The sequence below is a fragment of the Etheostoma spectabile genome, chromosome 8 (genome assembly GCF_008692095.1).
Source record: "Etheostoma spectabile isolate EspeVRDwgs_2016 chromosome 8, UIUC_Espe_1.0, whole genome shotgun sequence".
Taxonomy (NCBI): domain Eukaryota; kingdom Metazoa; phylum Chordata; class Actinopteri; order Perciformes; family Percidae; genus Etheostoma; species Etheostoma spectabile.
In genome coordinates, this window is record NC_045740.1 from 768,243 (window position 1) to 783,416 (window position 15,174).

Below are 15,174 nucleotides of genomic sequence, written 5' to 3' on the forward strand. Positions count from 1 at the left end.
TATTGAAGCAATGATACATTTTAGTCTATTATATGATATAAAGCAAAGAAAAGGACCATAATAACATATTCATAAGAGATTAGAGCAAGATAAAAAAATCCTTTTGATGCCTCTGTAGGAACCCAAACTTGTGGACCTTCTCCCTCCCTCCCTGGGTACCCCTTGAGCAGGTCGACCTATGCCCCCCACCCTCTGACCTGGCTCTCGGAGGGTTTGTCAGGAGGGTCCTTGTGAATGGCCATCTGGTAGAGTTTGTACACCTGGTAGGAGGCATCGAACGAGGCTTTGAACTGCGGGCTAGGGGGATTGGAGCGCACTAGCCTCACCTTCAAAAAGAATACGGGCAGACAAAGGTTAACGTCAAAATGGAAAAAAAAAACACTACAGGTTAACAAAAGTGGTGATTCAAATCCATAAAAAAGGAAGATATCGTCACAAATCAAAGAGAGGAAAAGTGAGAAAAGTGGGGGAAGGGAGAGAGAGACTGTCACAAACACACCCTCTCCTGGACAGGTGACACGCCTGTGAAGATTTTAAACCATTTATAAAGCAAAATGGAAAAATGTCTAGTTTAGTAAAAGGGATTTGGTTTAACCAATAGCAAAGAGGGTGTGTTGTGTCCATCTCAACACACAAAAACAGCAAGTGTGACCCAAAAACATTCAACACATCATTTGCTGTAATAGAAAACATAACTACTCGTAAAGGGCTCAAAGAGAAGACATTATCATTAGCCTTTTTAACTTTCTATCAACTCTACATATTGAGTATTTAAGCCCATTTCCAGTGCTTCACCATGTCATCCGAGGATGAAGTTTAATTCTTGATCCTGAACAGACCAAACAGAAATTAGAGTGTGCGGAGAGGTTTCAGATGAAGGTCAATTTATTATCTTTTTAAAAAGTATTTTTTTTGCTTCTTCTGTTATTGTTCTGTTGATGAGTTACCATGTCTAGTCAAGGTAGAATGATACAAGTGGGGATATCATGGCTGATATTAGCCAGTAGCAGATGAGAGAAATACCAAACTAGGTTTGAGATCATTTAGAAGCAGTGTCACCATTAACACCCGGGAGCTCTGACAAGTTGGTTTTTTCCAACTGTAAAATGTCTCAGTCAGTATGTACAGTTGTGCTCATAAGTTTATGAACCCATGCAAAAGTTGACTAAAAAGAGGAATATAAAAAAACAACTTGAAATTGATCTTAATGCCTTAATATAAAAAAAGGAATAATTCCAACTTTAGGGACACCAATTTTCTTTGTGAATTAATACTGTATCATAAATACATAAGTACAAAAATAAATGTTCTTCCTTAAAATCCATACAGTAAGTATGTAAGGCATACAGAAACGTACACCCCTATGTTAAATTCCCATAGAGCCAGACAGATTTTTAAAAATTAAAAATTAAAAATCACATCATCACATACCCTTCATCATCCCTAGAGATTGACGTGGGGTAGTTTCCATATAATCATCTATCAATGCAAATCAAAATTAAACCATGCCAATCTCTAGGTATGGTGAAGGGTATGTGGTGATGTGATTTTAATTCCAACAGCCAAGGGACCTTTATCAGGACGCATAGTATCCTGGATCCATGAAATAACTGGCCTTTAAAGTGCCCATACTAAGCTCATTTTCAGGTTCATAATTGTATTTTGAGGTTGTACCAGAATATGTTTACATGGTTTCATTTTTAAATTGAAAAAAACACCATATTTTTGTTGTACTGCACATTGCTACAGATCCTGTGTTCACCCTGTGTGTTTGGGTCTCTGTTTTAGCTACAGAGTGAGACATGTCACTTCTATACTATCTTTGTTGGAGTCGGACATGTGCAGTAGCTAGGTAAGTAGAAAGCTGTGCAAATTTTGAACAGCACACCCGAAGACTGAGGGCAGAGGACATTCAGCAACCGTATCTCACTCATAACAACGTGGATAGTTTTTTTCCCCAAGTTTGTATGCGTGAGGAAGCACCAGAGACATAACATAACACCCCAAATCCCAGGGAATTTAACATAGGGGTATGAATACTTATGCCCCCTGTATTTCAAGGAAAAATATTTATTTATTTATTTACTATACATTATTCATTCACAAAGTTAATTGGTGTCCTTAAAGGTTGGATTTTTCCTAATGCTTTTAATTAAGACATTAAGATAATTTTTTTTCTTCTTTTTAAGTAAACTTTAGCATGGGTAAGTAAACTTATAAGCACAACTATATCTTAAGCATAGTGTCTGATGCGTTTGGGTTTACAAATAATAATCTGATTTTTTAAACTCCCAAATTTCAATATTGGCCTCAGAAACCCAGGTTCGGTTGGGGTATAGTCTACTGAAATTATGATGATGAGCAGGACACAAAGTGAAAGTTCAGCAAATACAAAAATGTATCCAAAAACACCAAAGATGCACCCAACTGCATCGTTATTTAAATAAATCAAGGTTAATTGGGAGAATAACAAGAAGCCTGTGATAGACAAACGTTCAGAAAGGAAAAGTTTCTGCGTGTTGCTTATGTCACACAAACTGAAAGAAGAATTCACCTTCCACATCCTCCGGCTCCATTTAATTAACCGTCTCTGTGTTTGGAAGCTTTTGTTGGCCACAGAGGCCGTGCCATATGACTCCCCAGGACGGACAGGATGAAGGAATTGAACCTGGGGTTTGTTTGAGTTGGACTTAAGTGGGTTTCTCTCATATGATCACTTGGCATCTACATCCTTCATTTAACTTCTTAAAAAGGACAACGCTGACGTTTGGTCCTTTTAATTTCGTTCTAAATCTAGATACATATTTTTATAGGCTCATATAATCCTTTTGGTGAAACAACACTGCAGCAGATTTTGGACGGCATGGAAATGAAATTTTAGCAATTCTCATAACAGTCTTGAAATTTAACACCAACGGTCTCAAGCTTGACCGCTTTATGAATGTTTGAATATACATATAAAATATACATAATAAAAGTGGCTTTTGTTTCACTTTAATTAAAATGAAAGATCATGGTTCATCCAAGCTTAATTGAAAGATAGGTTGCTCTTAACATAGATCTTCAAAACCTTGCAGAACACCATTATAAAGTAATATAATAGAAGGAAACAACTGATTGCATAATCATTGTATGTTAGGAGATATAGAATGTAATGCTATTGTATGGAGACAGCAGAGAGGATTCTTGAGGGGAATAGTGGGAGATCAGTTCCACACTTTCCTGAGGTGCCTGAGGGGCTCTGAATCACGTTCCTACACTGACCCCTGGCGGTGGCCACTGGAACTGCATTTAAAGCTAGGACAGAAGTGACTGCCGCACTGTGCATACAGTAAGGTTTATCTAAACGTGTCTACCCTGTCGCTGGGATTTATCTTTTTGCTATGCATTTAAATTACACTAAAAGTAATATCCAATGTCTCAGATACCAGATTCTACAGGGCAAGTGAGTAGAGACGTTCTGATACCAGTATTGGTCTCGCCTTTGATACTGCCTAAAATGCTGGTATCAGTAAGTACTAGAGTTTATGTACCGATCCGATACCACGTAATAAAGAAAAAGAATGAAAATCGACATTAAAGTAGGTTATTTATGTTCTTTTTCAATTACAAATGACTATCAAACTGGATAATAAAAGAAGGTTCTGTAGTGTTCATTGATTGTGTTTGTTCATGTTTCACAAAGAGTTTAACCTGAGCCAGACCGACAACAATGATAGAAATCATATCACATCCATACAGGGATAGTAGTAAACAGTTGTTAAAACATAATAAAATATATGACACACTGGTATCGGATCAGTACTCTGATACGCACGTTCAGGTATCAGAATTGGTATCGGGAAGCAAAAAATGGTATCGGACCATCTCTAAGTGAGTAACGTTGACTGAGCAGCAGGCAAAGGTGAGCATATGACAATAATTCCTCTCCATATGGGTTAAAAACGTAGAGTATTCTCATCAGTCAAGTAGCGTGATAACTTTAACAGATATGTCTAGGATGAAGTTGATCTGCTACTACATTTCAATGATTTAAACATTTTTTGTCTGGTACTGGTGTGAAAACATCTTTAAGCCTGCAGCTCAGTCAACGGTACAGAGGCCCAAGACTCAGCATCAAATTCCCTCAACTCCTCTAAATTGCCCCTTAGCCACAAATCGGATGCAGCCTACCCATATGCAATAAACAGCTAAATCCGTCAAACGGAGGAATCTCTTAATTATTTGACTTGGGAAACATAATTAACTTTTCTTTACAACGGATAGCCTTATGTCTACACCCACTTAGTGAAATGGAAGGATAATTGTATGCAAACAAATGAATCAAATTGGAAAGAGCTGACTGGGAGGAGGTCTCAGGGGGTGTGTAGACAAGAGACAGACACTGCCTGGTTCGTCACTGCATCTGGCTCAAATCTTGGTCAAGACCAAAAATGACGTGACTCTACCAACCTCAGCTTGAGGCCTTCGATCTGCCCCATGCCAAAAGTTCATTTCCATGCCTTCTCGTACCGACTGAGCTTGGAGCTGTGGTTTTAATGTCATCGGCAGGGTAACGCGACCTAGTTTGTGTGGTATGCCTGTCATATGGTTGAAAATTCGAACTGGGAGAGGGGTGGTTTTTCCACTCTGCTCTGGCCAGCTTTGCTCTCCGCACACATAAACACATGGTAAAGTCACTGGGGCTACGGGAGAGAAACAAAATGTTCAAGCTAACTAAATTCAAACATTATGGAGACAAAGAGCTCAACCAAAAAACACTTGTTGTTAATGACAGCTGGAAACATCACAACAGGCTGATGTTTGTTCCAAGTCACATAAAAAAGAGAAAAAGAAAATACCTACTCTATATTTCTGCTCACCTCAAGGCAATGAGAAGAGTTTTCAGGCAATGACTCATTGATGAAATCTTCCAGGGCTTTGGGTAGCTTGAGCTGGGCCGGAGCGGGTGGGGTAGGAGAGACAATAGAAGAGACCCCGTCAGCCTGTCTAATCTGCTCTTTCTGAAGACGTCGTTCCTTTCTCAAGTCTTTGGCCTTCCGACATGGCGGCCGGCCAGGATCAGCTCCCATCCCTGCACCCCGGAGAAAAGACAGAAGAGGGGGAGAACTGTAAATGCTTTCCAAAGGTTCAGGTCAGGTGGGGTTCTATGAAAACACCCTTTTTTAATCTATTTTCATGTGAAAGACATGGTATAGCATTTTCAAAGTATTTCCAGGTGAGAATATGGAAGAAAGAAAGAGGCAGTTATAAGAAATAATTGAATTACTCCTTAAAATGCTGCCTTTAGAATCTGAATTGACATAGAAGTGAGGGAGGGAGGGAGGGAGATAGATAGATAGATAGATAGATAGATAGATAGATAGATAGATAGATAGATAGATAGATAGATAGATAGATAGATAGATAGATAGATAGATAGATATTTATTGATCCAAGAAAAATGGGAAATTCCGGTGTTACAGCAGCAATATCAGCAAAAAAGCACAGAATATAATTAAATTAAATACATATACATGAAATAATAATATGAATAAAATAAAAGAACAAATATTTGAATATGTACAGGATGGGAAAACAAAAATGTGCAACTGTTTAAATAATATGCTAAGATGTATGCTAAATGTAAATAAACCAATTGTGCAGGTTGCACTTAGTGCAGTAGTGTGGTGTCCAAAAGTCTCATCTAGCACCCAGTGATGACATGTTAAAAAGTGTTTTTGCCTGTCGTATGAATGATTTTCTGTAGCGGTCCGTGCGGCATCGAAGCTGTTGGATGATAGCTGAAGGTGATAACTTCAAGCTGCTGGCATTGATGGGTCTCAAATTTGGAGCAGATTTTGTGAGTGTTAGACCATGTCTCCGATGGATTTCCCCTGCCCCTCCAGGCAAATGGGCTGCATGTTTACTTTAGTGTATCCCCTGCCTAAGAAGCCAGTGTCAACAGAAAGGCCTATGGAAGTCATGTTCTTGTTTCCCTGCCTCAACAATCTTTACATTACGTCATTGCTCAGGAGGCTATAAAACTATATGATCTGTGTCGGCCCAAATGATTAGCAGCTAGCTAGAGTGGGTTTACATTAAAAAAAAGAAGACCCAAAAGACATAATGAATCCAAGGTTGTTGCATTTTCTAATACATACAACTACAAAGATATCAAATCTTGGTTATCTGGTGTGGGCACATTAATGAGGTTGTTATGAGCAGAACACACACAAACACACACACTTTCTCTGTTTTTCTTCCTCAACAAGACTGACATGAACAATCTAAAGCAACTAAATCTCTCCCCCTTTCCCTCTCTCTGTCCCCCTCCTCGCCCTTCTCCTCCTCCTCCTCCTCCAGCACCACCACCACCTCCTGGGCTCTTGCCAAGCCCTGCAGCTCTCCGGGCATCCCATGTCAACAGTTTACACGCCCACATCCTGTTTGGAGCAATAAGGAAACGAGAGCCATTTCCTCCTTGTCCTATTGCCAGCTACCGCCATCAGCTCACTTACTAACTTTCCCCTGTGTCGACGTAACTAGGAAGAGAGGGACGCCTGGTCCTGACAAGGGGAGAGGGAAACTCTGGCACTGGCCACGGTTCACTGGCAGCACGCAGCTTCAGCTGACTCAAGCTACATTTTCTTTCTACTGTAAGGTACAGCTTCTGCCCTGTGAATGGTAAAAACAGACCACAGCCTTTGTTATGGCTTATTTCATGATTTATCGTGTACAGGGTGAACTAAAACCTTGAGAAAACAACAACAGTTAAATATTCAAGTATAATACAACTAAATTTCAATCCAGCTTATAAATGCTACTGTAAACGCGACAAGGTCAAGACGGACTGGTCACACAAACATATCAACCCTTAAACACGATCACTCTGTCCGCGTGCCTCTTTTCCCATTCATTTCTCATTACACACACACACACACACACACACACACACACACACACACACACACACACACACACGATAAAGTCTGACAGATCAGTTCCTGTGGAGGATACATGCTCCCTCTTCGGCAGTTAGCACTTCATAAGCTGTGACACTCTCCCTCCCCGCTTCCCCAAACACACATACAACTCACAAAATCAGTGTAAACTGTCTGGAATCGTGACACACTGCTTTCTTGTAGAGACACTAAATTCATTCACTGTGGGTAGGGCTGGGACGGTATGGATTTTCTTTCTACCGCGGTTGAAAAGCAAGAAATTCCTGCGGTATAACGCAGCCCCCTTACATGAGTAGTTAGAAGTTTGAGCAAGAATGGCAACACACCTTTCCTGCATAAAAGATATGTGTATAGTAACCTCTGGTAAGAAACAACTGTAAAGCTGTTATATTGACCAAAACAGAGTTAACAGATAACAAGAAGCTCAGAAGAGGCCAAAACACACTTTACCTGCATAAAGAGACGTGTATAGTAACTTCTGGTAAGAAACTACTGTAAAGTTGTTGAATTGCCTTAAGTGAGTGACGTCAGTGCCTGTGTGGTCGCGCAAGGAGCGTGAGCGGTGTGACGAAAAGAGAGGAAAGAGAGATAGCAAAGTTGATGTAACGTGAGTTAAAAGTGAACAATGAAAGCAGAATCTAGAGCTTCTCAAGACACTGTGGCTGTATCTGTTGTCAATACAGCCAGTAAAATGAATGGCGTTACCCCAGAAAAAAACATAGGCTTAAATTTTACAATGTTGTGGTGTCTTTTCCTAATTTTAAAGGCTGCGTTACAGTAAAGTGATGTCATTTTCTGAACTCACCAGACTGTTCCAGCTGTTCTATTATTTGCCTTTACCCACTTAGTCATTATATACACATTACTGATAATTATTTATCAAAAATTTCATTGTGTAAATATTTTTGTGAAAGCACCAGTAGACAACATTACAATATCGTTGCGGTATCGATATCAAGGTATTTGGTCAGAAATATCGTGATATTTGATTTTCTCCATATCGCCCAGCCCTAAATATAAGCCAATCTGTTTTAGGCTATGGAACCTGCATGCAGGCTGAAATTCAACCGTGCTGTTTTATCGGTATAAAGCTAAAAACAGAAGGACGCTCCGCTAGATGCTAGGATAATGTGCAATGGTGAACACCGCAGCTGTAATGTTAATGTGTCTACCTCAGCGGAGAACGGAGAAATGTCTTTGCCTTTCCTACCGTGTATGTTATATGTCAGGGAGCGTTGCCCTTGCCAACTTGCGTAAGGTCAGATTTGCTCCATCTTTTCATGATGAGTTCTGTTTAGAAAACCTTGAATCCATGTAAGACACAATGTTGTCGGACACAGTTCATGTCAATAGAATCAAAGAGTAACGCGGTAACCGTCCCGGCCCCCACTGTGGGAGGAGGATGCTGTCATCTGGGACGGAGCAGCCACTAAAATATTAACATGGAGGTATGCAGTATACTCTGGGAAACTGTACTGTCTGTACTATTTACTTTGCCTACTTAAAGCACACTATACTGCTATATCCTACAATACTGCTGCTTCCTGCTTTTTACATACTAACACATGTGGGCCATCACGCTACCACTTAATGAACACTATTTTTTTTTATGGAAATGATGTTAAAGTTGACTTGCCCAAAGCCCTACCCTGGGAAATTACTTCAATTTGTAATAAAAACTATTTAAAATCAATCAATTTTTTTTTTCATCAATTAACATAAGCAGCAAAATAAGTCTCTTTAAAGCAATTAAAAAGAGTTCTTACATGTCAGTACTGACCAACTGGACTTTTATTGCAACACACACAACGCATTGATAAAATACTTAATTTCAAGAATACAAATACTTGTATGCAAGTTTCACTACCTCCTACTACTACTACTACCTAAAAATCCGAGGGCAGCGTTGCAAAACACAACACGTACTTCTGTACCTGTTTACCTCTGGCTTTGCGTACGGTATATAGAAAATGGGGGGCCAATGTTTCTCAAGCTAGAACTGGAACCTGCCCAAAGCCATAAAGCGCTCCAGTCATAAAACTAGAGGAAAGATATGTCCAGGTGTTTTCTGTTGGAGATGAATAAGGGGGGAGTAGCGAACCACTGGGCCAACATAGTAAATCCTCCTCGCTTCCTCTTTCCTTGCCTCCTGAAAAGGCATATTATCTCTGACAGTCCGGGTAGAAATGGTGTGGTGCTGCTGACACAGGTGTAAAAGCAGAAGAATACTGGCACCGCTGTATGTTTATGTCTGCATCTGGATCGACCTGTGCCAACAACAAGCTTTCCAATGTACGTCCCTGCCTTTTGATTAATGAGCGTGGGGTCCTGCTCTCATTAGTTGTTTAAGAGGGGGATAAGCGGTTGAGGACTGAAACATGAGCAGTTGTTAGAAGTGCTGCTTCCTGTGCCTAATAGGAGTTTATTATCTCCCTTTACTGTGACTGTTATTAATTCATTAGTGTGAGTTAGCTGTGAGAATATCCTGTACTGCAGAGTAAGGAAGAGAACGTGACAGATAAGGCCAAACCAGACACACTCTTGAAAACAAAGAAGAGACACCAACCTCATTCACCAAGCTGCTGCACTGTGGAGTCTATTACAGGGTGAACAGTGACACACTCTGGCGAGCAACGGTGCTCCAGCTACAACGCCACAGTGGCACTCTTGCAAATGATTGTGGTGAATTGTCATTAAAGCTACGGTCACTACTTTTAAAGTTGTCCCTACAGCAGTTTCAAAAATACCAGACATCCAAAAGAAATTCTACAACACAAAACAACAGCAAACAGCTATTTGGTAGGTGCAGAAACCACCGTAAAAGCAGATCACTAAACATTATTCCTGTGTAAAAGCAGCTGCCATAATGTCAATTTCACACAAAGGCTGCGTGAGCCAGCAGACATTTGGCATGAGCTATCCAAGTTCATGAATTCACGTAGGGCTGCAACCAACAATTATCATTATCAATTAATGTGCCGATTTTTGTCTTGATCTATAGAAAACGGGGAAAAATGCAGTCCAAAACCCAAAAGTCATTTACTTTACTATCAAATCTGAGCATACAATTATCACAATTGAGAAGCTGAAACCAGCAAATATTTGGCATTTATGCTTGAAAAAAAACAAACTGAAAAGATGAAGTGGTTATCAAAACAGTTGCCGATTCATTTTTTCCCCCATCAATGAAATCCTTTAATCGTTGCAGCTCTATGATTCACGTTCAATAAAGTTTGATAAACAAGCTAAAACACCTGAAGAGCTATCCTGGTAAAAGGAAAATCCCAGTAATTGGCAATGAGTTGGGATAACATTGTAAGTGTCTAGTCATTTATCACTCTATTTTCAGTACCAGCTGTTTGCTGGTATTGAAAATAGAGTGATAAATGACTACTGATTGTTGAGGAGTGCTAGCAGCTATTTGAAAGTGAATCTGATTTCTTACCTGGTTTTGGAGCTGCGGCTGTTGTTGTTCTCTCATCCGCGACAGACACTGGATCTTTTCTTGATGTTCCCGATGATTCGGTAGGTGTGGCATCTGCTACCTCTTTCTGAACTTCAGTGACGTCGGCACGCTCTGGTAGTTCCTTCTGAATGTCTGTGATAGCAGCACACTTAACTTCCGAGTGACAGACTTTACTCGGTTCCCGTGGACCTGCTTCTTCACACACCATTCCATTGTCCATTGGCTCCCCTGCAAGGCACACCATTTCTTACACCTGATAATGTGACTACAGAGCACAGTGTCAACACGGCTGTGAGTTTGTGCCCATCTCTTCCTGTAATTCCAACCATGCACTCTTATGCAGTCCAACGGTCCAATAGCGTTGGTCACGGACTGCTGTTTCTTCCAATTTTTTCATATCAATTCAGAGAAGTTTATCAAACAATACACATGCATTAATAAATATTATACAAAAATAAATATACTCTCACCATCATCCTCTCCCTTTGGCAACTCCCCTTTGGAAATGAATTTGCTTATCTTCTTCATGACTTTCTTGTGGGATTTAGAAGGCTGGAATTTCAGTGCATGACATCTTGACAGAGAGCACAAAGATACAGGTTTGGTTAGAATAAATGTATATATTTCTGCTGTTATACAAATATGTAATATAGCTAGCAAATTACAATTGCTCATTCTCAGACGTTCCATGTTATTCTGGTCTTGCCACTTCTGAAGTTAACTGAATCCCAGGGGCAAATCCTGATGGCTAAAATTACCTGATGGTATACTGTGGACAGCAGGTCTTGTTCAGGTGGGGCTTATAGACATATTTCCCACTTCTGAAAAAGGAAAGAACAGAACAGACCCAAATGATATTTCTTGAACTATAATAAGAAGAAAATTAAAAAGTTCCATTCATCAGTCCCTCTGGGATTTCGCAATGTTGCGATCAGGCCAATTCAACCAATCACCGTGACTTTGGTGCGACTCGCAATTTTGACCAATCACAACAACTTTTTCACAAACTTGACCAATACCCAGAGTTTCCCGCGACTTAAATCAATCCCAGCAGTCCCACGTGCCAGACTCTGTATCAGTATGGGACTCTGAGAGCCAATGACCAAGCAGGAGTGAGAACGGGTTGACGTCACACGTACGCGGCCATTTTCATTTCCTTGTTTAACGAGACGTGTGTGACTCGAACATCTCACATTTACCAACAGAACGTACAGCGAAGGACCGTGCAAAACATTTCAGACCGTCCTGCCAACCTGTATACATTTTAACATGTATGTATGTTGTAAGGATTTTTCACCGGCTGTTGTTTCAATCTTGTCGGCTCTCTGCAGCGGGCGGGGCTGCTGAGTTTACCCCGTTTACGCACGCACGGACGCACGGACGCCCGGAGATGAGACGACAGGATGATCTAAATTGAGGACAGCTATGCTTGTTATTGTAGGTGCAATGATAAGTTAAAGTCCAATAAGTCCTTTATCAAACCGTTTGAATGTGTGTCTCAGCTAGGGCTGCACGATTATGGCCAAAATGATAATCGCGATTATTTTGATCAAAATTTTGATCGCGATTAATCTCACGATTATTTGTTGATTTTAACCAAAACAAATTTTATTGTCACAAGGTATTTATAACTGCGAGAGGGAGTGTGGATGGACGCTACTCACAGAGAGACGGTGATCATTATGAACGGTTCCAGCACGGGTCGAACGGCGGATACACACGTCGTGTGTATTAAATGTCTGTATCTTCACTGCGCTGCATTTTTATGAACTATGATATTCTGGCCATGGGTCACATCTCTGGTCTGGTCCAGGCTTCGGTACAGCAGCTCCGTCTCCCACGCTGTTACTCTACCAACTGAAGTTAGCTGCATTCAAAAACTTTTTCTGTGTTCTTCGCCGTAGCGGCCGCGATAACAGTTACCCGCAGGAAACACTGGTACAAATACAGGTTTGCCCCCTATACTTAACAATATCAGCTGTGTTAATGAAAAATTAAAATGTAGACATATATCAGAAGTGTGGACCGGCGGCCGCTGTTGTGCGGAGCGCGGAGAGTAAGAGGAGAGAGAGTAGGACGAGAGAGCGTAGAAAGATCCAACACCGGCACGGCTTTACAGACGAAATGGGTCATGTAACGCAAAATTAAACCATATCCATATAAACAGCATGCAGCGGATGCGAGGACATTAGCACCGGTGCGTCCAGAAGAGCTAACAGCTAACAGACGCTACTAGCTAACAGCTACAGACGCTAACTAGCACTGGTCACTGCTGTTGTCTGAAAAAAACAAATGGGACAAAGTGTTGCGTTTACTGGTAAAATGGTAACCTGAGACTGACGTATTACCGACTGCTATCTGTTGGTTTTCCTCACCGTTACTCTGTCCTCTGTGACTGTCTACACTAGAGAACTTAGCTGCACGGGGTGCAGTGAACTACTTGAAGGCTCATGAGCAGACGGCTTTATGGAGCGGGAGATTGGCTTTGCAAAAAACCCAGAGCGTTCTGTAAATGACGCTTTATAAAAATAATCGCCAATCACGCAAATTGATTGTGGAAGTCCAAATCGTGATCGCGATTAAAATTCGATTAATTGTGCAGCCCTAGTCTCAGCCCAGGACAGGAAATTAACGAACAATGTAAAGATCAACAAGCCACCGACAGACATGTTCAAATTTGATTAATTCAATAAATTATTTTTTATCTTACATCCACCAGCCATTTTCATATTATGCCAACATTTGAAGCATCCAGAAAAATTTGTGGTAAGGTTCCTAGGAAAAACTCAGCTCAGAGTCCTTTTTATTCTCCCCAAAACAAGTTTCCTTTTATTTTTAAAGAACTATAAAAAAAAAAAAAAAAAACATACCTACAAAAAAAACTTAGCAACTTTTATCGCAATTTTTTTCAAAAGCCCCTGCAACATCAGCCATTTTGGCCCGCAACAATCTCAAAAAAAGTCAGCAAAATCCTGGAGGAACTGATTTATTGTATGACGGTAGAGACAGCTACTCACCTTCTCCATCCTCGGTCTATGAGGTCTTGGTAGTCTTGTACAGTCATGGTGTGAGACCACATCCCTGTGCATAAAAGAAAAAGAGAAAAAATAAGGAACCTGATAACTTTACAACATTTAGTTGATTTACTTACAACAAACATCCTGTAGAGCATGGCTGTCTCATGCCCAACTTGGAGGCTATTATATTAGAAACAGGCAGAAAAGAGTCTTGAATTAGCTCGGCTGAACAAAATACAGCTCAAATACAAACCATTCAAAAGACTGTTATAGGTAGAGCCCGACTGATATGTTGGCGGGCCGATATTATCGGTCAAAATTAGGCATATATATATATATATATATATATATTTTATACTGAAAAAATAATAATAATTAAAATAAATAAATAAAAATGAAATATTCATTCATCAGAATTATTTATTTATAATGACAAATAAATGATTCTGATAAAAAAATTAAAACGGACTGTCAATGTTCTGAGTGTTGGCGTTGCATAGTTTGACCACCAGAGGGCGCTCTACAGCGTTGTTAATGTGTTTTTGTTCAAAAGGACTTAAAGTTTCATATCTTAAGTTTGTTTTTTTATATTTAATTTATCAGAACTTTAATATATTTTGATGTTCCTCTGTTCTGTTGTGAAAATAAATTATTATCATATTATTTTAGTGAGAATAAATAACTACAAATAACTAATGTTAGGGAAATCTGTTTGTTTTGTATTGCGTTTCTGGATTTATTTAATGTTTTAAATATACTGTATATCGACCGATATATCGGATTTTTAAATAACCAAATATTCGTATCGTATCGGCCTTCAAAATCCTTTATAGCTCAGGCTCTAGTTTAGGTATACATTTATTAGAATCAATAGGAGGCACATATGCAAGTACGGTTGTCAAGAAGCGGCTCACAGAGTCTGGTGGGAGGTCCACTTTTTTTTTCTCATCTAAAATCACCAAAGTCCCCCAAAGTTCATTCCCACAGCCCCCAATGGTCACAAATGTATTATTTGTGTCCACAGCAGCTTAGATCTTACTTCCCAGAACTGAGGTCTTAGCTCCCCGTTTCAACTCCTGACCTTCCCTCTGCAAACATATACACACTTGGACACACACACACAACACCGAACCAACCCACCAACACACACACACACACACACACCACACACACACTCGGAAACACACACACACACACACTCGGACACACACACACACACACACACACACACCTCATTAACAAGACCACTATCAGTTTACAGCTAAAACCACCAAGGGAATTCCCTGTTTAACAGTTCACACAACACACAGAGTTTGCAACTAAGTATAATGTTCCTATGTCCCAGGAGAATGGGGTTTAGCCAGAGTCCAGGGAGACAAGGAGACAACACAGTGGGATCCAACAAATAGACACAGCAACAATGCAGCAGGAAATGATTGGAGCTAGTTCTAAGGCCAGCAGATACAGCAGCAAGACTGCAGGCATAAAAAATGAATCAACAGTATAAATGTAATGTCAGTGATAAGAATTATCATTATTATTACATGGGCCAATTTAGGTTTAAACCACTTTAAAAATGAAAACTGTTAAGTTGTTATCCTCTAACTGAAGACACAGAGCAGAACAAAACAAGAATTATTGCCTTGAGGTGGTATGCCTCCGTCAACCAATCAAGTTGCAGTATACATCCATGTCTGTCCAGACTTGCATTATATACAGTATGTAGTGAAGCATTTGATGGAATTAA

The 15,174-nt window shown here is 40.1% G+C and overlaps 1 protein-coding gene across 3 annotated transcripts in view; it reads right to left on the reverse strand.

The window, feature by feature from the left end:
• Nucleotides 1-15,174, reverse strand: part of ate1 (arginyltransferase 1) — a 61,055-nt gene that overhangs the window by 41,209 nt on the left and 4,672 nt on the right. For 2 of the 3 annotated variants that reach the window (XM_032523232.1, XM_032523230.1), the window contains exons 2-7: nt 13,428-13,491; nt 11,169-11,231; nt 10,881-10,984; nt 10,390-10,638; nt 4,863-5,074; nt 198-326 (exon numbers count right to left, since the gene is read on the reverse strand). In XM_032523232.1, coding sequence (XP_032379123.1) covers nt 198-326; nt 4,863-5,074; nt 10,390-10,638; nt 10,881-10,984; nt 11,169-11,231; nt 13,428-13,491 — 821 coding nt within the window. The remainder of the gene's footprint in view (nt 1-197; nt 327-4,862; nt 5,075-10,389; nt 10,639-10,880; nt 10,985-11,168; nt 11,232-13,427; nt 13,492-15,174) is intronic. The other variant, XM_032523233.1, reaches the window with a different exon arrangement.